At 43.1% G+C, this 27,121-nt stretch overlaps 1 protein-coding gene across 2 annotated transcripts in view; it reads right to left on the bottom strand.

The window, feature by feature from the left end:
• The window catches only part of FRMPD2 (FERM and PDZ domain containing 2), a 125,631-nt gene that overhangs the window by 59,184 nt on the left and 39,326 nt on the right, over positions 1–27,121 (bottom strand). For both annotated transcript variants that reach the window (XM_025396643.1, XM_025396644.1), the window contains 4 exons: positions 26,978–27,049; positions 22,637–22,811; positions 13,661–13,808; positions 12,872–13,010 (listed from right to left, as the gene is read on the bottom strand). In XM_025396643.1, coding sequence (XP_025252428.1) covers positions 12,872–13,010; positions 13,661–13,808; positions 22,637–22,811; positions 26,978–27,049 — 534 coding nt within the window. The remainder of the gene's footprint in view (positions 1–12,871; positions 13,011–13,660; positions 13,809–22,636; positions 22,812–26,977; positions 27,050–27,121) is intronic.

Here is a 27,121-nt window from a genome sequence, read left to right as displayed (position 1 = left end):
ATGAGACAGGAAAAAGTCTGCCTTCAGGGGCCACATGGGGGCAGCAGAGAGCACCTCAGAAATGTCCTCAGGGCAGTAGACAGGTTAAGGCTTGGCAGGATTTGGGGATGGGGAAGCAGAAGGAGGAGAATGAGATGACACTGAGCCAGAAGCAGGGTAAGATCAGTCAGAAACTGGATGGGCACAGGAAAGCACCATAATGGAGTGTTAGTGCTGGTCCATTTTATGTGTCAACTTGACTGGGCCATGGGGTGCCCAGATATTTGGTCAAATATTCTGGGTGTGCCTGTGAGGGTGTTTTTGGACTTGACTGACACTTAAATCCATAGACTGAATAAAGCAGATGGCCCTCCCTAATGTGAGTGGACCTCATCCAATCTGTTGAAGGACTGAATTAAACAAAAAGACTGACCCTCCTGTGGAGAAGCAGCTCCTCTCTGCCTGACTCTCTTCATGCCAGGATGCAGTTCTTCTCTTGCCTTTGGGCTCAGGCTTGGACTGGAACTGCACCATTGGCCCTCCCAGGTTTCCGGCTTGCTAACTGCACAACTTGAGGCTTCTCAGCCTACATAACCACATGAGCCAGTGCCTTCTAATACATCTCTAGATAGATAGACAGAAAGACATATAGATGATAGATAGATAATAGATACATAGATAGATATATAGGCAGAAGATGGATACAGAGATGATAGATAGATAGATAGATAGATAGATAGATAGATAGATAGATACATAGATAGATACATAGATAGATACATAGATAGATACATAGATAGATACATAGATAGATACATAGATAGATAGATAACTATCCATTAGTTCTGTTTCTCTAGAGAACCTAGACTATTATAGGCTCATAGAGACAGGTCTGAGCCCCTGGAGCCCTGGGGCAAGAGACTCTGCTGTACTGACTCCAGGTCTGAGTAAGAGACTATTACTCAAACTCCCACCTGCCTCCAGTGGATCTGATCTGTGGTCCCCAACAACTCTAAGTGCTAGAGTTAAACTCAGGTTTGACATCCTGTATCTGAATCTACAGACTGAAGGTTAGCTGTTGTGTTATTTTATATTAGAGCACTATAATGCTGGAGGAAGGAAAAGGAAAGCTTGTAAGCATAGGTACCACACATGCATTGCCACCTTTCACCTTTACAGCAGATTTGCAAGAGATTGATGATTATTTTCCATTTTGCAGATGAAAAAGCCAAGGCTCAGAGAGAAAATATGCCAAGACCATATAGCAACTGAACCAGAGGCCACAGCAAGAATGTCAACTGATTCACTGGGACACTCCTGGCTTAGAGCACCCTCCTCCCAGGACTCCCCAGTGTAGCACCACAAGGGCAAGAAGAAGGTGGCCTAGGCATGAAAAGAGCCCCAGGCCTGGGTACTGAGGGCAGGAAAGAGTTCAAGGATAAGCAGTGACAGGGCTTGTCAAAAGGACAGGGAGGAGGTTAAGGGGTCCAGGCCAGCTCTGAGACACTGCCTCCCTGGGGCAGTGTCAGGGGCAGAAAGTGAAGTTCCAGTCCCCATGGACCAGGGTAGGCCCAGGAGAGGGGACAGATGGGAATTGAACTACAGTTCCCTGACAAGCCAACTGCTGATGTTCTGATGGATGACTGTCATCTGTAGTATCTTCCAATCCAGGAGTTTCAGCTCCATTCATTCACAACTCTTGCACAAACTCCCTGTGCTTCAAGCACTGCCTTGGTGCTGGAGAAATGGCTACACAAAACAGACAAAAAAAGCCCTTACCCTCAGGTGTTTTCTATGCTAATGATCAATAAAATGAATTCATCATCCCACGTGATGATAAATGCTGTGAACAAAAACCCTGCAGGGTGAAGGAATACGCAGGGACTTTGAAGACCCCAGGACATAGCAGCACCTTCCGAAGCTGTACCGGGAGGAAAGCAAGACAATGTTGGGAGAGTCTGAGAAGTGGTTTTTCGAACCGCAGTCTGTAACCCATTGGTGAGCTATGAATCAATTTGGGGGCCATAATCAGCATTTTTAAAATGAATGAAAATATAATAGGAGATATCAACGTGCATTGCATATAGAAAGGCTGCACCTTATTTCCTGAGGTTTTTGCTTCAGTTCTGTTCTATATGCTTGTGTGCGTGTTGGGTTTTAATGTCCATTTATCCATGGGACATGGCAAAAAAATGTTTACAACCCCACTGTTCTCACTGCTTTAACTGTTGGGCTTGTCCCTGCTCTTCAGTCCAGTTCCAGAGCCAAGGCAGGCAAGTTATAATTGAAGTCATTCACAGCCCTCTCCATCTATCCCACATACCCTATGAGGAATAAGACACAGAACTCTGCGAAGGTGTCCACACCCAGTGTTGGCTACTGCTTCTCTTTCTCAGACTCAGGGTGTATTAATCTACTGGAGTTGCCATATAACTGGGGAGTTTAAACAATAGAAATTCATTTTCTCATAGTTCTGGGGGCTGGAAGTCCAAGACCAAGGCTTCCGCAGGTTTGATTTCTCCCAAGGCCTCTCTCCTTGGCTTGCTGACAGCCTCCTTCTCCCTGTGTCCTCACATGGCCTTTCCTCTGTACTTGTGCCTCCCTGGTGTTTCTTTGTGTGTCCAAATTTCTTCTTCTTATAAGGGCACCAGTCAGATTGGATCAGGGCCCACCTTAACAGCCTCATCCCAAATTAATCACCTCTTTAAAGGCCCTAGTTCCAAATACAGTCACCTTCTGAGATACTGGTAATTAGGGGTTCTACATATGAATTTGGGGGCTCAAGACTCAGCCCATAATACAAGGTCAGACCCCGGTGATGTAGCAGACTAGAACTTTAGGTAAACATGGTTCCTTTGTTCACCAACGATATAACATCTCTGACCACTAACTGCCCACTGTTGGTGGACATGTATTTCTGGCCACATGTGACTATTCATCTTCTTTTTGGAAATGGGAAACCATCCTTCCTCCCTCTCAGTCTATGCACTTTGCAGTGTGAGCTCTATCCCTGCCTCCTAGAGTGACCATGGGGTTAGACTGAAGTCTAACCAATCAAAGCATGACATCCTCCTACACAATGATTGGCTTCAGGTGGGCACATGACCCTGTCAGTGCCAATGGGACAGAAACCCAGGATTTCCATGCCATTTCCAAGGGAGAGACTCTCTTTCTTGCACAGGGCTGGAACCTGGAGGGTGGAATTGGAAAGCCATGAAAGGCAAATTTGACAGGAGAGCATAGCTCAGAGACACAAGAAGCCCAAGTCCCGCTGACATCATGTGAGTTCCTATCACCCAGGGTCCAAGGTAAGAGTGATTGGGCTGGAAGCTTGTCACAGGGATGCTAGGGGGCTGAGAAAGAACCAGAACCCTTCAGTTTTGCAAGCCAGTAAATGACATGTTTTATTCAAGCCAGCCTGAGCTTGATTTGCTATTACTGGTAATCAACAGAATGCTGTCCAATCACCTGTGCTGGCCAAGGGTATAGGAGGATGCTAAAAAGGACCCAGAGGGTCCACTTGTGGGGCCAGGAACTCTAGGGGATTGGTACTGACCTTGAAAGGTATATAACATTGAGACGGATGTGCAGACATTATGGGAAAGGGCATTCAAAGGCCCAAGTACCTGCCAGTTCTTAGGATCTCAAGGATTTAAAGGTCCTTTTGAAGATTTCTGGGGCAGAAGGGTGGGGTGGGTGTAGTTAACATTTCGTTCTTTCTTCTTCTTTTTTTTTTTAGCAGTGAATTCCTCCTTCACGCAGTCCTCTTGAAGAAGACCATCTCTTCTCCAAGCTAAGCATTCCCCAGTGGTACCCAGCATTTGTCACATGACAGTGGTGAGTGCTATCCAAGATAAAGCCCAGTGTGCTGACTGGGAGGTCACCAGGGAAGAGATTGGTGAAAACTTCCCCTCCTTTGCTCCTTCCTCTCTGCTCCTACTGATGCATCCAGAGATGGACTCCACATTCAGATGCCATGTCACACTGCTTGGTCTCTGTTGAGGTCTGTTCCCAAGCCTTTCCCTTCATCCAGAACATGGGCAGGAGATGGGGGAAGGCTGCATAAACCCCGAAAGCAAAATTACACTGCTCTCTGTAACAGCTCAAGTGGTTGGTTTCTCCTTCCTGCCTTGTGTCCCCATTTTCAATCCTAATTAGGTAAGTAAATACATTAGCATAATCCTTCCCGACGAATAGGCATCTGAAAATCAAATAACAAGTAATTAACTCCATTAACTCCCTGAGGATTATAACAGAGGACTATCATAGGCAGTTAAATCAAAGAAACTTGCATATGATTCTGCTGCAGGGGCAAGGGCAGGGGCTTGGCCAACAAGATTAGAATTGCCATTTGAGAAGAGTATCCCAGAAGACTCAGCATTGGCCTTGGAGTAATACATCTGGGCTCAAATTTAGACTTTACAATGTACTAGCCACATGAACTTCAGATCACTCTTCTAGGAAATTGTGTGATAATATCATAGAGTTGATATTATCACACCAATTTACAATGTTGCTGTGAGAGCTGAGTTAACATAAATTGAAAATGTCTAGGTAAATGCCAGGTACATAGTGATCTTTTAATAAAGGTTGGCTGTTACTATTCAAAGCAAGACTAAGCAAAAAGAACAAATCTGGAGACATTACATTACCTGACTTCAAACTACACTATAAGGCCATAGTCACCAGAACAGTATGGTACTGGTATAAAAATAGTTATATAGACCAATGGAACAAAATAGAGATTCCAGAAAAAAAGCAAAACACTTACAGTCAATTGATTTTTGACAAAGCAAACAAAAACATAAAGTGGGGAAAGGACACCCTATTCAACAAATGGTGCTGGGATAATTCGCTAGCCAGGTGTAGAAGAATGAAACTGGATCCTCATCTCTCACCTTATACAAAAATCAAGTCAAGATGGATCAAAGACTTAAATCTAAAACCTGAAACCATAAAAATTTGAGAAGATAACATCAGAAAAAACTTTCTAGATATTGGCTTAGGCAAAGACTTCATGACCAAGAATCCGAAAGCAAATGTAACAAAAACAAAGATAAATAGATGGGTTTTAATTAAACTAAAAAGCTTCTGCACAACAAAAGAAGCAATCAGCAAAGTAAACACACAACCCACAGAATAGGAGAAAATCTTTGCAATCTATAGATAGTTCATCCAACAAAGGACTAATATCCAGAATCTATAAAGAACTCAAACAAATCAACAAGAAAAAAAGTGAACAATTTCATCAGAAAGTAGATTAAGGACATGAATAAACAATTCTCAAAAGAAGATATACAAATGGTCGGGGGCAGTTCCAAGATGGCCGAATAAGAACAGCTGCAGTCTACAGCTCCCAGAGTGAGCGACGCAGAAGATGGGTGATTTCTGCATTTCCAACTGAGGTACTGGGTTCATCTCACTGAGGCGTGTTGGACAGTGGGTGCAGGACAGTGGGCGCAGACCACTGAGCATGAGCCAAAGTAGGGCAAAGCATCGCCTCACCCAGGAAGCACAAGCGGTCAGGGAATTCCTTTTCCTAGCCAAGGGAAGCTGTGACAGACAGCACCTGGAAAATCGGGTCACTCCCACCCTAATACTGCACTTTTCCAATGGTCTTAGCAAATGGCACACCAGGAGATTATATCCCATGCCTGGCTCAGAGGGTCCCACACCCATGGAGCCTCACTCATTGCCAGCACAGTGGTCTGAGATAGAACTGCAAGGTGGCAGCGAGGCTGCGGGAGGGGCGCCCACCATTGCTGAGGCTTGAGTAGGTAAAAAAAGCGCAGGGAAGCTCAAACTGGGTGAAGCCCACCACAGCTCAAGGAGGCCTACCTGTCTCCGTAGACTCCACTTTTGGGGGCAGGGCATAGCTGAACAAAAGGGAGCAGAAACCTCTGCAGACTTAAATGTCCCTGTCTGACAGCTTTGAAGAGAGTAGGGGTTCTCCCAGCACAGAGTTGGAGATCTGAGAACTGACAGACTGCCTCCTCAAGTGGGTCCCTGACCCCCAAGTAGCCTAACTGGGAGGCACCCACCAGTAGGAGCAGACTGACACCTCACACGGCAGGGTACCCCTCCAAGATGAAGCTTCCAGAGGAACGATCAGGCAGCAACATTTGCTGTTCAGCAACATTCACTGCTCTGCAGCCTCTGCTGCTGATACCCAGGTAAACAGGGTCTGGAGTGGACCTCTGGCAAACTCCAACAGACCTGCAGCTGAGAATCCTGACTGTTAAAAGGAAAACTAACAAACAGAAAGGACATCCACACCAAAACCCCATCTGTACGTCACCATCACCAAAGACCAAAGGTAGATAAAACCACAAAGATGGGGAAAAAACAGAGCAGAAGAACTGAAAATGCTAAAAATCAGAGTACCTCTCCCCCTCCAAAGGAATGCAGCTCCTCGCCAGCAATGGAACAAAGCTGGACGGAGAATGACTTTGACGAGCTGAGAGAAAAAGGCTTCAGACAATCAAACTTCTCTGAACTAAAGAAGGAAGTTCGAACCCATCACAAAGAAGCTAAAAACCTTGAAAACAGATTAGACGAATGGTTAACTAGAATAACCAGTGTAGAGAAGTCCTTAAATGACCTGATGGAGCTGAAAACCATGACACGAGGACTACGTGGCAAATGCACAAGCTTCAATAGCTGATTCAATCAACTGGAAGAAAGGGTATCAGTGATTGAAGATCAAATGAATGAAATGAAGTGAAAGAGAAGTTTAGAGAAAAAAGAGTAAAAAAAAAAAAAAAAAGAATGAAGCCTCCAACAAATATGGGACTATGTGAAAAGACCAAATGTACATCTGATTGGTGTACCTGAAAGTGACGGGGAGAATGGAACCAAGTTGGAAAACACACTGCAGGATATTATCCAGGAGAACTTCCCCAACCGAGCAAGGCAGGCCAACATTCAAATTCAGGAAATACAGAGAATGCGACAAAGATACTCCTCGAGAAGAGCAACTCCAAGACACAAAATTGTCAGATTCACCAAAGTTGAAATGAAGGAAAAAATGTTAAGGGCAGCCAGAGAGAAAGGTCAGGTTACCTACAAAGGGAAGCCCATCAGTCTAACAGTGGATCTCCTGGCAGAAACTCTGCAAGCCGGAAGAGAGTGGGGGCCAATATTCAACACTCTTAAAGAAAAGAATTTTCAACCTAGAATTTCATATCCAGCCAAACTAAGTTTCATAAGTGAAGGAGAAATAAAATCCTTTACAGATAAGCAAATGCTGAGAGATTTTTGTCACCACCACGCCTGCCCTACAAGAGCTCCTGAAGGAAGCACTAAACATGGAAAGGAACAACAGGTACTAGCTACTGCAAAAACATGCCAAATTGTAAAGACCACTGATGCTAGGAAGAAACTGCATCAACTAACAAGCAAAATAACCAGCTAACATCATAATGACAAGATCAAATTCACATAATGACAAGATCAAATAATGCTCCAATTAAAAGACACAGACTGGCAAATTGGATAAAGAGTCAAGACCCATCAGTGTGCTGTATTCAGGAGACCCATTTCATGTGCAGAGACAAATATAGGCTCAAAATAAAGGGATGGAAGAAGATCTACCAAGCAAATGGAAAACAAAAAAAGGCAGGGATTGCAATCCTAGTCTCTGATAAAACAGACTTTAAACCAAAAAAGATCAAAAGAGACAAAGAAGGCCATTACATAATGGTAAAGGGATTAATTCAATCAGAAGAGCTAACTATGCTAAATATATATGCACCCAATACAGGAGCACCCAGATTCATAAAGCAAGTCCTCAGAGACCTACAAAGAGACTTACACTCCCACACAATAATAATGGGAGACTTTAGCACCCCATTGTCGACATTAGACAGATCAACGAGATGGAAAGTTAACAAGGATATCCAGTAATTGAACTCAGCTCTGCACCAAGAGGACCTAATAGACATCTACAGAACTCTCCACTCCAAATCAATAGAATATACATTCTTCTCAGCACCACATCACACTTATTCCAAAATTGACCACATAGTTGGAAGTAAAGCACTCCTCAGCAAATGTAAAAGAACAGAAATTATAACAAACTGTCTCTCAGACCACAGTGCAATCAAATTAGAACTCAGATTAAGAAATTCACTCAAAATCACTCAACTACACGGAAACTGAACAACTTGCTCCTGAATGACTACTGGGTACATAATGAAATGAAGGCAGAAATGAAGAGGTTCTTTGAAACCAGTGAGAACAAAGACACAACATAACTGAATCTCCGGGACACATTTAAAGCAGTGTGTAGAGGGAAATTTATAGCACTAAATGCCCACAAGAGAAAGCAGGAAAGATCTAAAATTGACACCCTAACATCACAATTAAAATTTCTAGCAGAAGGCAAGAAATAACTAAGATCAGAGCAGAACTGAAGGAGATAGAGACACAAAAAATCCTTCCAAAAATCCATGAATCCAGGAGCTGGTGTTTTGAAAAGATCAACAAAATTGATAGACTGCTAGCAAGACTAATAAAGAAGAGAGAAGAATCAACTAGATGCAATAAAAAATGATAAAGAGGGTATCACCACAGATCCCACAGAAATACAAACTACCATCAGAGAACACTATAAACACCTCTATGCAAATAAACTAGAAAATCTAGAAGAAATGGATAAATTCCTGGACACATATACCCTCCCAACTAAACCAGGAAGAAATTGAATCCCTGAATAGACCAATAGCAGGCTCTGAAATTGAGGCAATAATTAATAGCCTACCAACCAAAAAAAGTCCAGGACCAGACGGATTCACAGCTGAATTCTACCAGAGGTACAAGGAGGAGCTGGTACCATTCCTTCTGAAACTATTCCAATCCATAGAAAAAGAGGGAATCCTCCCTAACTCATTTTATGCGGCCAGCATCATCCTGATACCAAAGCCTGGCAGAGACACAACAAAAAAAGAGAATTTCAGACCAATATCCCTGATGAACATCGATGCAAAAATCCTCAATAAAAGACTGGGAAACCGAATCCAGCAGCACATCAAAAAGTTTATCCACCATGATCAAGTGGGCTTCATCCCTGGGATGCAAGGCTGGTTTAACATATGCAAATCAATAAACATTATCCAGCATATAAACAGAACCAAAGCCAAAACCACATGATTGTCTCAATAGATGCAGAAAAGGCCTTTGACGAAATTCAACAGCCCTTCATTCTAAAAACTCTCAATAAATTAGGTATTGATGGGACATATCTCAAAATAATAAAAGCTATTTATGACAAACCCACAGCCAATATCATACTGAATGGGCAAAAACTGGAAGCATTCCATTTGAAAACTGGCACAAGACAGGGATGCCCTGTCTCACCACTCCCATTCAACACAGTGTTGGAAGTTCTGGCCAGGGCAATCAGGCAGGAGAAAGAAATAAAGGGTATTAATTAGGAAAAGAGGAAGTCAAATTGTCCCTGTTTGCAGATGATGTGATTGTATATTTAGAAACTCCATCATCTCAGCCCAAAATCTCCTTAAGCTGATAAGCAACTTCAGCAAAGTCTCAGGATACAAAATCAATGTGCAAAAATCACAAGCATTCTTATACACCAACAACAAACAGAGAGCCAAATCATGAGTGACCTCCCATTCACAATTGCTTCAAAGACAATAAAATAGTTAGGAATCCAACTTACAAGGGATGTGAAGGACCTCTTCAAGGAGAATTACAAACCACTGCTCAACGAAATAAAAGAGGACACAAACAAATGGAAGAACATTCCATGCTCACGGATAGGAAGAATCAATATCATGAAAATGGCCATATTGCCCAAGGTAATTTATAGATTCAATGTCATCCCCATCAAGCTACCAATGACTTTCTTCACAGAATTGGAAAAAACTACTTTAAAGTTCATATGGAACCACAAAAGAGCCTGCATTGCCAAGTCAATCATAAGCCAAAAGAACAAAGCTGGAGGCATCACACTACCTGACTTCAAACTATACTGCAAGGCTACAGTAACCAAAGCAGCATGGTACTGGTACCAAAACAGAGATATAGACCAATGGAACAGAACAGGGCCCTCAGAAATAATACCACACATCTACAACCATCTGATCTTTGACAAATCTGACAAAAACAAGAAATGGGGAAAGGATTCCCTATTTAATAAATAGTGCTGGGAAAACTGGCTAGCCATATGTAGAAAGCCGAAACTTCCTTACACCTTCCTTATACCTTATACAAAAATTAATTTAAGATGGATTAAAGACTTAAATGTTAGACCTAAAACCATAAAAACCCTAGAAGAAAACCTAGGCAATACCATTCAGGACATAGGCATGGGCAAGGACTTCATGTCTAAAACACCAAAAGTAATGGCAACGAAAGCCAAAATTGACAAATGGGATCTAATTAAACTAAAGAGCTCCTGCACAGCAAAAGAAACTACCATCAGAGTGAACAGGCAACCTACAGAATGGGAGAAAATTTTTGCAACCTACTCATCTGACAAAGGGCTAATATCCAGAACCTACAAAGAACTCAAACAAATTTACAAGAAAAAAACAAACAACCCCATCAAAAAGTGGGCAAAGGATATAAACAGACACTTCTCAAAAGAAGACATTTATGTAGCCACATGAAAGTAGACATTTATGTAGACACATGAGAAAATGCTCATCATCACTCGCCATCAGAGAAACGCAAATCAAAACCACAATGAGATACTATCTCACACCAGTTAGAATGGTGATCATTAAAAAGTCAGGAAACAACAGGTGCTGGAGAGAATGTGGAGAAATAGGAACACTTTTACACTGTTGGTGGGACTATGAACTAGTTCAACCATTGTGGAAGACAGTGTGGTGATTCCTCAAGGATCCAGAACTAGAAATACCATTTGACCCAACCATCCCATTGCTGGGTATATACCCAGAGGATTATAAATCATTTGTATGCTTATTGCAGCACTATTCACAATAGCAAAGACTTGGAACCAACCCAAATGTCCATCAATGATAGACTTGATTAAGAAAATGTGGCACATATACACCATGGAATACTATGCAGCCATAAAAAACTATGAGTTCATGTCCATTGTAGGGACATGGATGAGGCTGAAAGCCATCATTCTCAGCAAACTATTGCAAGGACAAAAAACCAAATACTGCATGTTCTCACTCACAGGTTGGAATTGAACAATGAGAATGAGAACACTTGGACACAGGAAGGGGAACATCACACACCAGGGTCTGTCCTAGGGTGGGGGTACGGGGGAGGGATAGCTTTAGGAGATATACGTAATGTAAATGATGAGTTAATGGGTGCAGCACACTAACATGGCACATGTATACATATGTAACAAACCTGCATATTGTGCACATGTATCCTAGAACTGAAAGTATAATAATAAAAAAAACAAGATATACAAATGGTCAACAAACATATGAAAAAATGCTCCACATCACTAATGATCAAGGAAATGCAAATCAAAACCACAATGTGATACCACCTCACTCCTGCAAGAATGGCCATAATCAAAAAATCAAAAAATGATAGATACTGGCATGGATGTGGTTAAAAGGGAACACTTCTACACTGCTGTTGGGAATGTAAGCTAGTACAACCACTACGGAAAGCAGTGTGGAGATTCCTTAAAGAACTAAAAGTAGAACTACCATTTGAACCATCAATCCCACTACTGAGTATCTACCCAGAGGAAAAGAAGTCATTATACATAAAAGACACTTGCACATGCATGTTTATAGCAGCACAGTTCCCAATTGCAAAAATATGGAACCAGCCCAAATGCCCCATCAATGATATATATATATATATATTTCTTTCTCCTCTCATTCCATAAAAATGAATGGAAAAATGGCATTCACAGCAACGTAGGTGGAATTAGAGACCATTATTCTAAGTGAAGTAACTCAGGAATGGAAACCAAACATCGTGTGTTCTCACTCATAAGTGGGAGCTAAGCTATGAGAATGAGAAAACATAAGAATGATACAATGGACTTTGGGGACTTGGGGAAAGGGTTGGGAGGATGAGGGATAAAAGACTACATGTTGGGTGCAGTGTACACTGCTCGGGTGATAAATGCACCAAAATTTCAGTAATCACCACTAAAAAACTTATTCATGTAACCAAACACCACCTGTTCTCCAAAAGCCTATTGAAATAAAATAAATAAATAAAAATAAATTTTGAAAATAAAGGTTGGCTATTACTATTGATTATGGTGATTATGGTAGGAATTCAATAAACTAGTAAATTACTGTCTTTAGGAGGTACCTATTAGACTAGAACCATATTAGCATAGTCTAGCAAATAGTGCTCAATGAATGCTTTCTGGATGAATAGGTGGATGGGTTTGTGGGTGGCTGGGTGGGTAGATGGATGGATAGGTAGATGGATGGGTGGATGGATGGGTGGATGGGTGGGTGAATGGATGGATGGATGGATGGACGGACGGACGGACGGATGGACAGACAGGTAAATAGGCAGATGAGTGGATGGATGAATCAATGAATAGGTGGATGGATGGATGGATGGATGGATGGACAGGTAAATAGGTAGATGAGTGAATGGATGAATCAATGAATAGGTGGATGGATGGATGGATGGATGGATGGATGGATGGATGGATGGATGGATGGATGGATGGATGGATGGATGGATGGATAGACAGGTAAATAGGCAGATGAGTGGATGGATGAATCAGTGAATAGGCGGACTGATGGATGGATGGATGGATGGATAACTGTAGTTTACTCCAATGTAACTGGTAGATGGTAACAATATTCAAAGCAGAGTCTCCACATTACTAACACATGCCCTCATCCTGTAACTATTTTTCCAGTGATGCCACACAAAGGCCCTAGGTGTTCACCCCTACCTCCTTAGGGTAATTGCCAAACTCAGCCTGCAAGGCAAGGACCCCCAGCTGTAGCAGCATCTCTTCATTGCAGTAGAGCCTCTCCTCCAGGATATCTTTCCGAAGCTGCAGGTAAAACTGGTGCCTTGTCAGGCTGTGCCTGGGAAAGAAGTAGCAATAAAGAAGGTTGGGTTGCTAAGGGAAAGGGAGAACATTAGCACCAGTGGGTTTTCTCACTGTGGGAAGTTGGGAAAGTAGGGAAGATGAGATGCAACTCAATAGAATTCAGAGGCAATGCCAGCAAGACAAGTGTGCTCTCCTCCATTTACGCCATGTCTCCTGCCCCTAGTTCAGGATCACTCACTTCACACAAACTTACAGAGGTGTTTCTTGCTCTGGTTTGAGTGAGGAAGCTAATAATCAGTTCGATAGTGTTTCTAATAAACAAAGAAATAAAGAAGCAGTGATCAAACCACAAACCCATGTCTCTGTCCTCTAACCCTCATGACTGGGCTGCTGAGTTGTGTGTTGGGGGTGAGGGGGCATTTTGGGGTCACAGACAATTTTGACCTTGAGTGGAGTATGTCTGAAACAAAAGGTCATATTCTCATTTTGACCAGGGCCTGCACGAAAAAAAAAAAAAACAAACTGATTTTTCCCCTTTGTTCTATCTTGATCAGAATCCAATCAACAGAAAACCAACCACAATAGCTATTGTTATTTGTATGTAATTTACAGTTTGCAAAGCATTTGTCACCTGGACATACATAAATTCCTTAAGGAACAAATGAACACATTTGCAGCACTCACTGGAGCATCCCATAGTGGCTGACAAAGAACTTTATCCTCAGGAAGAGTGTGAAGGTATTCGTGGAGGTCTTCTGAGGTTGCTCTCTCCAGCCTTCAGGAGCTATTTTGCACAATCTGGTTTCACTGTCCAGGAAAAAGAACTCTTTGCCTGAAATGGAAATAGAGCATGTGTGGAGGGAGAAGCAGTAGGGAATGCACTATTCCTCAGACTCACAGCCCTAAGCCCTACCCAGAGGGTCACGCAGGGTGAGTGCAGGAGTGGGAGGTAAGTCTTTGAGCACCTGGTACCGAGGAATCTTTGTTGGGGTTGTGAGGTGTTAAGAAGGAGCAGACAAAGAGGAGAGGATCAAGTAAGGAAAACTCAGCACTGAGAGGAGAAAATAGCATTAGTTATCTTATCTTACAAGCTGTTGTTTAATATCTGCCTTCAGCTATCATCTCATAGGTATAAAATGGAAAACCAACAAAAGGAGTTTCACTAAGTTTGTGCAATGTGCCAGAACCCTCCACCTCAGCTGGACCACCCCGCTCCTCCCCAGCCATGGAATCCGATGGTCCAAATACGTGTGTCCTCCCAAAATCCATATGTTGAAGCCCTAACACCCAATCTGATGGCATTAGGAGGTGGGGTCTTTAGAAGGTAACTATGTTTAGATGAGATCATGAGGGTGGGGCCCCCATGATGAGATCAGCGTCCTTATAAGAGGAGGGAGACACCAGAGCTTCCTCTCTCAGCCATGTGAGGACACTGTGAAAAGGAGGCCTCTGAAAGCCAGAAAGAGGACCCCACCAGGAACCAAATCAGCTGGAACTGTGTTCTCGGACTCAAATCAGCTGGAACTGTGTTCTCGGACTTTCCAACCTCCAGACCTGTGAGAAAGGAGTATCTATTTTTGAGCCACCCGCTCTGTGGTATTTTGTTAGAGCGGCCTGAGCTGCCTAAGACATGGTGTAAGTGGAGTCAATTTGCCCTTTGACCCAAGTGGTTCCAGATTGAAAATTCTACCAACCCAAGCTCGGGACTTCAAATCCTGGCAAGTGTATCCTCCAGTACCTCTGGGAGGAAGGCTGAATCAGTCTCAGCTGCTGAAGGCCCCTCCCTCACCCCTCTGCTCTCTTCACAGCAAAACTCAACCCCTCCAGTGCCCCCGGCCACTCCTGGGGACTGCTGCAGGTCTGCCCCTGTCCTGTTCTACCACACACTCAAAGTGGCTCCTCCTTCTCAGTGGTCCACCCTTTCAGCCCAAAGCATCTCTAGCAGCTTGCCTGGGCACAGAAGTCCTGCCAGTTTTGGAAGGCAGAACTTTTAAACTGGTGACCAATCTCTTCTCCCAATGCATATGCATGCTGGGGTGGGGAGGGGGTGTCCAGGGTTTAAATAGCAGTCACCACACTGCACTCACACCTCCATCACCTCTGCCGCCTGCCTCTGCCCTTGCTGCTGAATCTGATGCCCCACACTGGACTCACCCTTCCCTTAGGATGAATTCTCCCCAAGGGATAGGCAGTTCCCCACCAAAGGTTGGTTGGTGAACCCTCCCAAGTTGATCTATATCCAAACCCTAGAGGTAGTCACTTTTGAGTGATTTCCCCAAGATGATCCTAGCTAGGCAGGTGTAGAATTGTCCACATGGGAGGGGCTCAGGATGGCCACCTGATTGGGAGTAGGCAGGTAGGATATAAGTGGATTTGTGAGTGCAGGTGCACTCACAATGCAAGCACACTGGATTAGATTGTATATTATAGATCAGTAACAATACAGTTCTTAAAGACACCTGTATTCACACTTTACGGAAGGTCAAGCAAATATCAGTTGATCACATCAAAGCATGTAACAGTTGTTCTTATTTGGGAGAGAGATCTTTATAAGATCTGAGAACTATGGGGATAAGAACATGCTGTCACCAGCCCTGCTTGGTAGAAAGAAGAATCATACAAGTTCGTGAGCTTCTCCCACTGCAAATGGGAAAATAGAGGAACACTGAGATATGACACCTAAGCCAGATGGGCTGGGAGAGGAGGATTTTGCCAGAAGGCCAGTGTGATGCCAGCTCAGCCTCCACACAGCAGTTAAAGAGATCCAGCTGTGGCAACATGATATTTACATTAATGGTGTGAAAGTTATCAATACCAAAATGAGGTCACTTATGTCTAACCCTAATAAAGTGCAGCCAAAAGGCCATGAGGGAGGGGCACTCATGCATATGCCTACACCGAAAAATACCACAGGAAATGTTTTCCATACTGCCGCTTGCTACATGAGTCACACAAGGATAGCCAGCAGCACAAGGACAGCCAGCTGCACGAGGACATCTAGCCATTCACACAAGAACACTTGCCCGACACTTTGTCTTCACCGATGAACTGATGTCAACTCCTGCAATAAGCCCCTGGAATCAATCATCTTTTTGTTTCAAAACAACTCACATGTACTTCTCTCTTTTGTCTTTAAAAGCTTCCCCTTCCCCCAGCCTCCTGGAATGCACCTGTAGTCCTCTAGAACATGCATATCCCGGATTGCGATCTCCTGCTAATTCCTGAATAAACTCTTTCTTTGGAAAGCCTGTCTCTCTTTGTTGTTATTTTAGGTTGGCAAAACCTGGTGTCAGAGATATGGGATCCAAAAAGGACAAGCCTTTTTCCATATCAGTGACCGCAGAACCACGTGCAGTGCGCACTGGAGTCCATTGTGCTCTCTGCTTCTAGGAATCATCTTTCTGCTGGTGCTAAGTTCTGTCTTGGATTTGAGCACACTCATTTTGGCTGAGCTTTGACTTGATTTGAGATCTGGTTTTATAGTTGTGAAGGACATGGTCCTTCTTCTGAGTATTCTTTTGGTTTCACTTTTGTAGGGGATTTAGCATCCTTTCTGGTGAGTCAGTTGTTTGTGCACAGAATTTAAATTGGCATCACATAGACTTTTCACACATAATTCACCCCATGAATTTTTAAGCTTACGGGCAAATTATACCAAAGATAATTTAGAACTCCAGTGGCCAGATGGAGATCATTTGAACTGCCCAAGCTCATTTCTTCCTTAGAATTAAAATGAGAAGACTGCAGCTATAAGGTCAGTTTGCATGGGGCACATATTTCAATTGGCATCTTGAGGCTTCAAAACGCATTCAGGACTCAAAAATGCCTTAATGCAAATATCTCAAAGCTAGCTGAGACTCATTTCTCTCCAGAACCTTCCCTCCCCATCTACAATTCCTCCTCCTCTTTGTCTTCCTCTAGCTGAATTCCTTTTTTCCAAATTGCTCAACTACTAACCCAATTCTTCTCTCCATGACCACCAAGTCATCTTTTAATATGTGAATCTTCTAGGGAAGTTCTAGTTGGGTAGAATAAAGAAGTTAAACTCTGCCATTTGGGCCTATCAGCTATTTAAGTTAAAGACACTTTTAAGTGCACTTTTAAGAGCAGGTGCAAATTGGCCACTTTGACCTTTGTGTTATTTCTTAAAGAAGATGAAATTCCCATGTGATAGTCATCCTCCCTCTCCTGGAAGGAAAGGCAACATCCTTATCTTCAAGGACAAGAAGTTTAGACAAAATACCACACAGACCTTGTTGGAATAACTCTGATCTTTTAAGCCTTCTCATAATTTAGTCCCATTTTCACAATTAACTGTTCTTTGTCCAACCCAGTAACTAATTTGTTGGAGTCTTCTTCTTCTTATGGGGGCTCCCATACCACATAAAACATGTATTATGCTTTTCTCCTGTTGATCTGTCTTATGTTAGTTTACTTCTCAGACACAGCTGGAGCCTGTGAGGATAAAGGATAGAAGTGGTAATTTTCCATCCTTACAGTTTCTGGCAATGAGGATGGCACCCTAACAGGCTGGACACGCCACTCACTCCAGCCTATGGATGAGATGCTGAGAGGCCTGACAAAAGTCTGCAAAACGTGGGGATTCTTTCCAAAGCCAGCTTTCTCAAATATCTATGGGTAGTGCCTGGCTAAGAGAAGAGGGTAAAAATTTTTTCTTGTCCCTTCTTTTCTAAATTTGAATTGGCAGGAGAAAAACATTTGTAAGAATGTTCTCTGAATTGTGACTTTTGTGAATTTGGTCCTAGGTTCTAACAGAAATAGCTCTTTTTTTTCCCTTAATCTCTGTCTTCTGTGTGATTTACCACAAGGATAAAAGTTACAATAAGACTCTCCTTTCATCTTGTTTTATGTCTCAAGAGCTCTGTAGCCAGTGAGGATATCTTCTCTGGTCTCCACCAGCCAGGCCGTGGAGAGATTGTCAGGTTTGCATCAGATGGCTAGCCAGCTGACTGGGAGTCTGAAACACGAAGCGTCTCCTTGTCCCAGAGTGCCAGCTCCCAGGGGAATTTGTCTCAATTGTTTCAACCTCCACTACCCTGTTAACAAGGAGGGCCTTTGTTTTATATCTTTGGGAGAAATGTTGGATCTCGATGGGGGTACTGCAGTTTTCACACTCTTTTTGTGGAAGCCTCTTGCATCCATGGTTAAGCCATAAAAGGCTACTGGCTTTGAGTCACAATTGAAGTGGCTATACCTTTGGATATTTGGACTTTTATATTTAAAAGTATTTTTTAGACAGTTCTCATCCTGACAACTGTCCTATTGGGACATGTGAGATCTGGCTTGACGGAAGAAAACACACACTTTTAGAAATTAACTATTTTCTCAGAAAAACAAAACTAACCTAAATGTTTTTCGAGTTCAGGTGATCTGGTATAATTTTTGGTAAACATAGAAGCTAGTTTAAGTTTTTTGGTTCAACTAAAACAGGCATGTGTGGAGACTTGTCAACACTAAACATAATACAGACATATCACTTCTATCTGGATTTATTGAGCAAAAGTGTAAGTATGTTTAAGATGGTAAAATTATAAACATAACCTAAGAATGAAACACACAGTAAAAATAAATTGCTTGATGTGTGACAAATGTGACAATGAGAAAAGAGAGTTAAAAAAAAGCCATATGTTTTAACTTTTAGGTCCTCTGTTTCTGTGGTATTTTTTAATTTGCCTGATTTACTAAACAAGAAAAATAACTTAAGATAATGACTACATTTGTTTAATGTATAATGGAGTTTTCATAAACAATTCAAACATAATTGTTAAAACCAAGTGAATTGATAAATGTAAATGTAAGTAAAATAGAATATAAGTAAGCTTTACAACAATGATTATGTTTTATAAGATACATTTACCTAAAATGGTTTACAAAATCTTTTTGGTTACTTAAAACCTTAAAGTTATAGTACGTTGAATGAAATGATGAATATTCATGTAATAGACCATTTCCAAAGATATAATGCTGAAACATTAGTTGTTGAACATAAGTTTAAGCTTATAAACTTTTGTCTGCTCACCGCAGAAGAACAAAAGATATTTGGGTCTGTTAATTAAAATGCTGTGTGCTACACTGAAAAAATGTGCTATGAGGGAGCATATATTTCTAGATGTTATAAAATAATGTTTTCACAAATTTGTAAAAGGCAGTTTATGATTGCTTACTTTCTAGTTTTCTGGTTTTCAATAGAAATTAAAGTTACCAAGAGTTTTTAAATTTCAATTACTATGCGTAATTCTGTATACAAAGTGTACAAAAAAGTAAGATATGTTTGGGTGAGAAAAGTTATAAGGAAGATATGAGAATGTGTTTTTATTTGTTGTTTTTTAAAAAAGTAATTTTCTCTAGTTGGAGGTTAGTTAAGGATTGCTTCAAAACAAATAAAGAAAAAAGTGATATTAATAAAACTGAACAAGAACATTATAAATAGTTTGAGAAAATTGCAAAAGGTTTATGGAAGATGAATATTATGAAAGAAATTTTTGTGTGATCAAGGTAATTAAAATTAGAAGAAAATTCTTTATTTATGTTTTTCTAAAACTTGAGCCTTAATATCAAAAGCATACTTGTGAAAAACTATTATTTTGTCTTCTCTGTTAATAAAATAAAGTTATATTGCAGTATTAGCCTCTGCTGTTAATATTAATATAAGATGTTTTTCCTTAACTTTTTAGTAATTGGCCTAGAAAAAAAAGATTTTGTGTTTTATCAAAATAGTTTCTTGTGCTCTCTGCTGTGTTTTATTAGGTCTTTGATTAGTTAAAAAAGTGAGTCTTCTCAATATTAAAAGAGCTAAGTTTTGACCATTATGTATTTGCCTTTTGAAGCCTTTTAATTATCACTCTGGTTATATGAATGGCAATTATTTCACAGTGACCTGTGATTCTATTTTGATCAAGGGTTTTAAACCTTTTGACAGCTTTGACACCTTCCCAAAATCAAATTCTAAATTGAGTCTTTTTGACCTTGAATTTACTTTGGGTTTTCCAGCTGGACCCTTGAAAGCAACAAAGGATATGTCCCTCACCTTGTAAAAGAGATATTAAACTAATTGGGTTTATTCAATATTTTAAAATGCATGGGAAACATTGTCCAATAACAAGTGGTAAGAAAACTTTAAGTTATATCTACAAATATAGTTTTGATATAAATGTTCCTAAAATTGTACAAAATTGCTAGAACTCCCGTATGGCTTAGTATAATATTTGGTTATTATGTTAAAATGATATATGCCATAGAAATAACCAAATTTCTCTGTCAATTGCTGGTTATAATAAAATCTCCTCAGATTTGTAACCATGACCATTCTAAGTCCTTGTCATCCATGGAATATTATGGTGTTGATACTTTTCTAAACGCCCTTGCAATCAGCTACAGTCCAAAAATTGCTTTTTCTTCAAGGAGGTTCACAGAAAGGATGGAAAGAATTCTGACAAGTTACAGGTTTCTGATAACTTCAAGATAAAACCATTGGACTAAGGAAAAATGTCCGGGACACTAAAGAAACTAAGTTTGTGAAACTGCTAACCAAGATCAAGCAGAACAAGAATTAATTACATGAGGCTGAATGAATAGATGAAAAAGAATAATGGGTTTTTTAAATTTTTACTTGAAATTTCACTGGTTCTTTAAATGTTTTGTTTTCTAGATTTAAGGAAACTTTTTCCTTGTACGTTATCTATAGTTTACAACAATATAATAAAGTGCACTCTTGTGAATAAAATTAAAATATTTGCTTTTTCTCCCTACCTAATCCAACCAGAATTCTAAAACTAACCATAAGTGTTCTTATTTTTATGATAATATAGTTATTTATATAAGTTCAATAAAAATATGCTCTCTTTATAACAGGATACAATATTTAAAATTGGTTATATTACTAAGGCTTTGACTTGGATGTCATATTTGAAAATGCACATAAAGTTACCTCAGCCAAACTGAGGTTTGTCTTGATTTGGCCTCCTAGCCTTGTGAGACTTTTAAAAGTCCAGGCTGAGATTCTTATCAAAAGTTCTAGCAGAACAAGCTTCAAAGGAGCCTGCGTGGTCAATCACTATTCTTGATACACTTACGTAAATACTCAGGCCAAACTTGATGAGGCTAAACTTACTTAGCAAGCAAATTTGTCTTATTGTGATTATCTTTAGTAAAAATGGGGGTAACTGTAGATAAGAAATTATGCTTCTGAAGGAAGGTGAAAACTGTATTACACCTGTTATCTGACTGTAGTCCTGTTCATTGCTTTTGTGTGTTTCTAATCTACCTGTAGACTGAACTGGACCTTGAACTCTTCTTGTTTCCTCCAGTATCTGGAGAACTAAGAACAAGAACTGCTCTGTTCCTAAAGCCCTATAAACTGAAACTGGACAACTCGATGTAAAATTCTAGGAACAAGTCTCCCGCCTGATGTGCGAGCTACACAGAGAGTTCACCAAAATGCCCATTGATGGTCTAGTACTTTGAAATGACCACCAACACCTAGGAAACAGAACAATGAACTCCAGAAAGACTTAGCCTCAGAGCCACTCCTTCCAAACTTCCATGTTGCTTAAATGAAGCTGAAAGAGGTTTTGACATCAACTCCTACTTGCTGGTCATTTCCCTTCAACATGAGACTAGAACGACCAGGAAAGGTCCATCCCAGCACCGAGGAATAATCAAAACCTAACCACAGGATGATCCAGTAGTGATGCTTTCAGAACAATAACTTGATTGGAGAAATGTAAACATTATCAATACCAAAATAAGTCACTTATATTTAACCCTACTAAAATGGAGCTGGGAGGCCGTGAGGGGGGTCATGCATGCTCTATACCTATAACGAAAAATACCATAGAAATTTTTTTCCAAACCACAGCTTGCTACATGAGTCACATGAGGACAGACAGCAGCACAAGGACAGCTAGGCTACACAAGCACAGCTCACCACTCACACAAGAACACTTGCCTGACGCTGTTTTCACTAATGAACTGACGTCAACTCCTGCAATAAGCCCTCGGAACCGATCATCTTCTAGTTTCAAAACAACTCGCATATACTTCTCTCTTTTGTCTATAAAGGCTTGCCCTTGCCCAACCTCCTTAGATGCATCTATAGTTCACTACAGCATGTGGATCCTAGATTGAAATTTCCTGCTAATTCCCAAATAAACTCATTCTTTGGAGAGCCTGTCTCTCCACTGTTATTTTAGGTTGACAGTAGAAATAAAGAGTCTCTAATGGAACGTCAGAGAGGGAAGAGGGTATAGAAACCCTTTTTCTTGGATATTTAGAATGGAATCTTAATTAGGCTCCTAGGGTCAGGGTACCGAGTCCCCATTAGTCCTGCATCATTAGATGGAAATGCTTTTAACATTTGCTTGTTTGTCTAACTTCAGTGCCCTGAGATCAATCAACCAGATCCAGCAAGCCACAGAAACCCACATCTTACACTCATTATTTCCTGACAATCTTCTGCACTTGCTTGATGCTTTATCTGTGAATACTTGAAGCCCTCATCATGCTGACTAATGTCTAGGTATACAAAGGGAGGCACCCAAGTCTCAAACAGTTTTCCCAGAAGAAACAGAGCTCAGGTACCCAGACACCCGAGTTACTGGAGGCACCAGGCCAGCTGGGAGTTGCCCAAGAGATGCTTACCTTTCATATACGCCAAGCCAAAGTAGGTGAGTTCCTCAAGCTTGGCAAAGGACGTTACGGCATTGAAGACAGCTCCCACTGTTGACTCGACATCACATTTTACCTCCAGGCGCTGCCCGTTTAGCAGGACCACACAGAGGTCCCTGAGAGCCAAATAGGATTTTCCTTTTTTGGTCTGAAAACAACAATAGTATCAATTATACTATAATTATAAGTCATTGAGCCTTTAGTGTGTGCTGGTTACTGTACTAAGCACTTTACACACATTGTTTCACTTAATTGACAAACAACTCTAAGAGATGAGTATATTTACAGTTCCTATGCAGCAGATGAGAAACTGAGGCTCAGAAACGTTAAGAGTCTTGCCCAGGGTTTGCAAAGTTTGTAAGGCAGGAATTGAACTCAAATCTGAGCCTTCTGCCAGGCTCAGCAGGGGCCAGGAAAGCTGGGAGGCCCGTCTGACTGATATCTTTCCCCTGCAGAAATCCCAGCTGCCCCTTGGGTTCTGCTTCCTAATAAGGTCACCCAGGGCCCTCATCAATGAATCGTATGGCCCTGGATCATTCTGTCGATCTGACATTGTCTCTCCAGGCTCCAGCAGAGCACAGGTTAATTAATTCTAAACTTCAGAGAGAATTTGGGTGGGTGTATATCCAATGAAGAGACAGAGTTGGAGCAAGGGGATTACCTAGACTCTAGAAATGGGTCAGCAGAGCCAAAGAGCCTCCAGAGTCTGCCTTCTGCTTCTTCATCTCCCACCACAGCCCCACCCAGACCACTGTCGCCTCGGCTCAGCCTCCTGGACAGTTCATCACCAGGCAGCCACCTGGGCCATTCTGCCTGTGTCTTTGCACATATAATACCCACTGCCCCCAGGGCTCTTCCATTCCCTCCCCATGTGGCAAACTCCTATGGGTCTGTCTGGTCAGGCTCTGAAGCCCTTGTCTGTGGCTCTTCCTTAGTATCCCCATGTCCCAAATCCCAGCCTGGACCTCCCCCGGGAAGTTCTCTTTAGAAGGCAGTCATGGAGAGACACTAGCATATGTGGCCTTAGTGCCATTGAGACCATGCCTGTGGTCACACCCTGACCCTCCTGGCACCCGGGGCAGCCTACGCACTCCAAGGGCCAGAACAGTTCTGAGGACCCTGTGGGAGGGGGTTTCCCACAAGTTGCTGGGCAGGGCTGATCACACAGGCACACTCCACGCCACCTCGGTTCCCACACTTGCTGCACACCTGAGTCACCTGAGAGGTGAGGGGACCACCCCCAAGATGGTTCTGTCAGTCTGGCACAAGGCCTGGGAAATCAATATCTTGTAAAGCTTCCCAAGTTGATTCTGCCAGGGCCAGGAAGGCTGGGAGGCAGATCTGACCCGCTTCTTTCCCTTGCAGAAATCCCAGCTGCTTCCTGAGAGGGCTGCCCAGGCCCTCAGTGATGAATCGTATGCCCGCCAGTGATGGGCCCCTGCTTGGGTCCAGTGCTCTGAAGCTGCCCTCTGGGCACTCTTAATAGCTGCGTCTTGGAATGTGTGTTTCCTAAGTGAAGTCCCCAGGACAATGAGCGTGTATACAAAGCTTCGACTTTCAGCAGTCCTGCCTCCCCTCCTCCTTGGAGGGTTCTGGCTGCCAACTCCTCTGCTCTCTGAATCCCCAGGCCTGGCCCAGCCTCCCCTGCCTCCTCGTCCTCCCCGCACAGTGACCTCTGCTGCCCTCCACTGAGGGCAGCCATGGCTCTCACTGTCCCCTAGTGATGCCCTCCTCAGGGGCTGGTGGAGGAAAGGTCCCAAGTAGGCACGTCAGAGCAACCATGACAGTGGCTGTCCCCACCAGCATCAAAGCTCTTTCTATGGGCGATTCAGCAGGGAGAAGCCTCTCACCCACCCAGCTCCCAAGCCAGGTACCAAATGCATCTCCATACAAAGGGTATAACCCCTTGGGGGACCACTGATTGTCTGGACGGGGGCAGCAGAGTCATGGGAAGGGAGCTTGGGCTTTTTCACCCTGCGTGGGGCATGGTGCATGGATCCAGCAACTGGCGTGACAAAGTCACAGAGCAGGGTCCCAGGTACCTGCAAGGGTCTCTGTCCACCTCGTGAATATCCCTATGCCCAAGAGAATGTGACATTAAACAGCAAATAAAAAATAAAACACCATGACATGCTGAGACAGAGAAAGTACACATGGAGAAAAAAAAATGTTTTATATTTCAGCTCCTCTGGTGGCTGCTTTTGAACACAGGATGCTGCCTCTTCACGTTTCCGTGAGCCTATTTGCCAGCATTTCCCATGGGACAGTCATGCTGTGAGGGGAATCTGTTTTGTTCCCAACACCCATAGGGAAGCAGAAGGAAAGGGTGTGTGTACGAAGAACTCCACTTACAGGGAGACATAGGGAGCTACACTGACTGAGGACCATGGGGACAGGAAAGGAGGGGCTAAAGCAACAGGGGCAAATGCTCCAGTCCAAGTCAGACAAACAGACCGAGTGACATAGGAAACCCTGGGAATGGGGCCTCCCCTTTCCCAGGTAAGGGACAGAGGTCCAAAAAATCTTTTATTGAGGGAGCCCTCGGTCACCCTCATGCCTTTCTGGCATCTTTCTAGAGGCTAGGGTTCAAGATCCCCTCTGAGGATTATAACTAGGCTCCTAGACCTGGTGTGTAGGTCAAGATGCTCACCCCGGACAGAACTGGGACAATAGCACCGTTTCCATCACCTGGAATCTTGGTACCTAAGCACTGCACAAGCGTCCCTGCAGAGCAGGGGAAGCTGGCCCCCATCACAGCAGGTCTGGCCCATCTACCTGGTGGGTAGAGGAGTCTCCAGTCACGTAAACCATGTGACCACAGGGATGTCAGGAAGGGGTTCCTGGGTGTATTTTCCTTTCTTCCCCTCAGCTGAGGGCTGGTGATTTGAAGGGGATGGGCAGAGGTGGGACTGGCCTGAGGAGGCCATGGCCCTCTGACTTGCAAGCCCCATACAGGAAGTGTCTTCAGAAAGTTGTAGACCTCCAGAGTGAGCCACCCTGACACCCCCAGCCCCTCACACACCAGTCTCCTTAAGTTTAGCATTTTCATGCTTTGGGTAACTCAATCTTGCATACTTGGGGTGTAAAAGTTATCATCCCACTTCATACTTTTTGTGCCAGTGCAGAGGGACCAGGCACACAGTGGGTGCCCAGTCAGTGTGTGCTACATGAATTGATGCAGTTGGTCATTGCATAGGAATTGGAGGCCCGGGTTAGGCGGGCATCCCACTTGCACTGACCAGTTTGTTTCAACACTTTCAGGACTCAGGTGTAGAGGGAATGATGTCAGTGCACTGAAACAGACATTCCCTTGACAGGGGAGTATATGGAAGCTGGGATTCAATGGGATTTTGCTGGAGTGAGCCAGAGGTGGGCTCATTGGTGCTCTTCAGTGCAGGAAGGACAAGTGGTAGGTGATGCAGGAGCCTGGGAGGAGAGAGCGTCTAGCCACGCCCCACTGTAGCCCTGCCTCCAGGAGGCCCTGAACAGAGGCCCAGAAAGCCAAACTGACAATGTGTGCGCTTCCAGCCCTGGGGGTTGGGGAGATGGAAAAGGCTCACATTCAAATACTCAACATTGACTGAGAAGCTCCCGACCCCAACTGGGCCCTAGACAACAGAGATATGGACCTGAACATGGACAGATATGTCCTGGGGAGCTCAGGGTGAGACCAGCCACACATGGGGCTCTGCAGGAGACATGCTCAGGCTCTGGGGTAGGAAACTGACAGCCCACACAGTATTTGCCCTTCCTGAAAAGCCCACATGGCTCACTCTTTGTCTTCACCCAGTCTTTGTTCACAAGATACCTCCCCAGAGCCACTTCCTCATGTAAAAGAGCATACTCTCCCTCCTACCACCTGCCATGCTCCATCCTCTTCCTTTCTTCATTGTTTTTTTTGTTTTTGTTTTTATCACAAATCACTACCTGGCATTCTTTTATATTTATGCATTTGACTGTCTTTGCCTCCTCCTTCTAGAATGTAATCTCCACACGAAAAGGACTTTGTTTCATTCACAGCATAGGTGGGGGCCTAGAATAGTGCCTGGCACCTGGTAGATGTTTCACAGCACTCCCTAGCTGAGGCTGGGAGGGCCAGCAGGACTCAGCTGGAAGTCACATGGGGCCCCTTTAACAGGCCAAAGGGAAAACAGCAGCAGTGGGAGGTAGTGATGTTTCTGGCAGGGGTCTGGGGGAAACTGAATGTCACTGGGGTGTCCCCACGTGAGACCCCATTCAGAAACAATTGGCCTCCCGCAACTGCCCACTTCCCTCACCACCCTCCATCCCTGCCCAGTCTAGCCCAGTAGTTACCACAACCGATCCCGGCAGATGTAGTGTCGTCGGGGCCTCTCCAGCCAACAGGATGAACTCTGGCCTGGAAAACTGGAGGAAAACAGTCACATATGGTAGAGAAGACAACAGATTCCAGGCTTTAGGTCTGGGCTTCCCCCATGA

This window comes from Theropithecus gelada, chromosome 9 (assembly GCF_003255815.1).
Source record: "Theropithecus gelada isolate Dixy chromosome 9, Tgel_1.0, whole genome shotgun sequence".
Lineage (NCBI taxonomy): Eukaryota > Metazoa > Chordata > Mammalia > Primates > Cercopithecidae > Theropithecus > Theropithecus gelada.
This window is presented reverse-complemented; position numbering and strand designations above follow the sequence as displayed.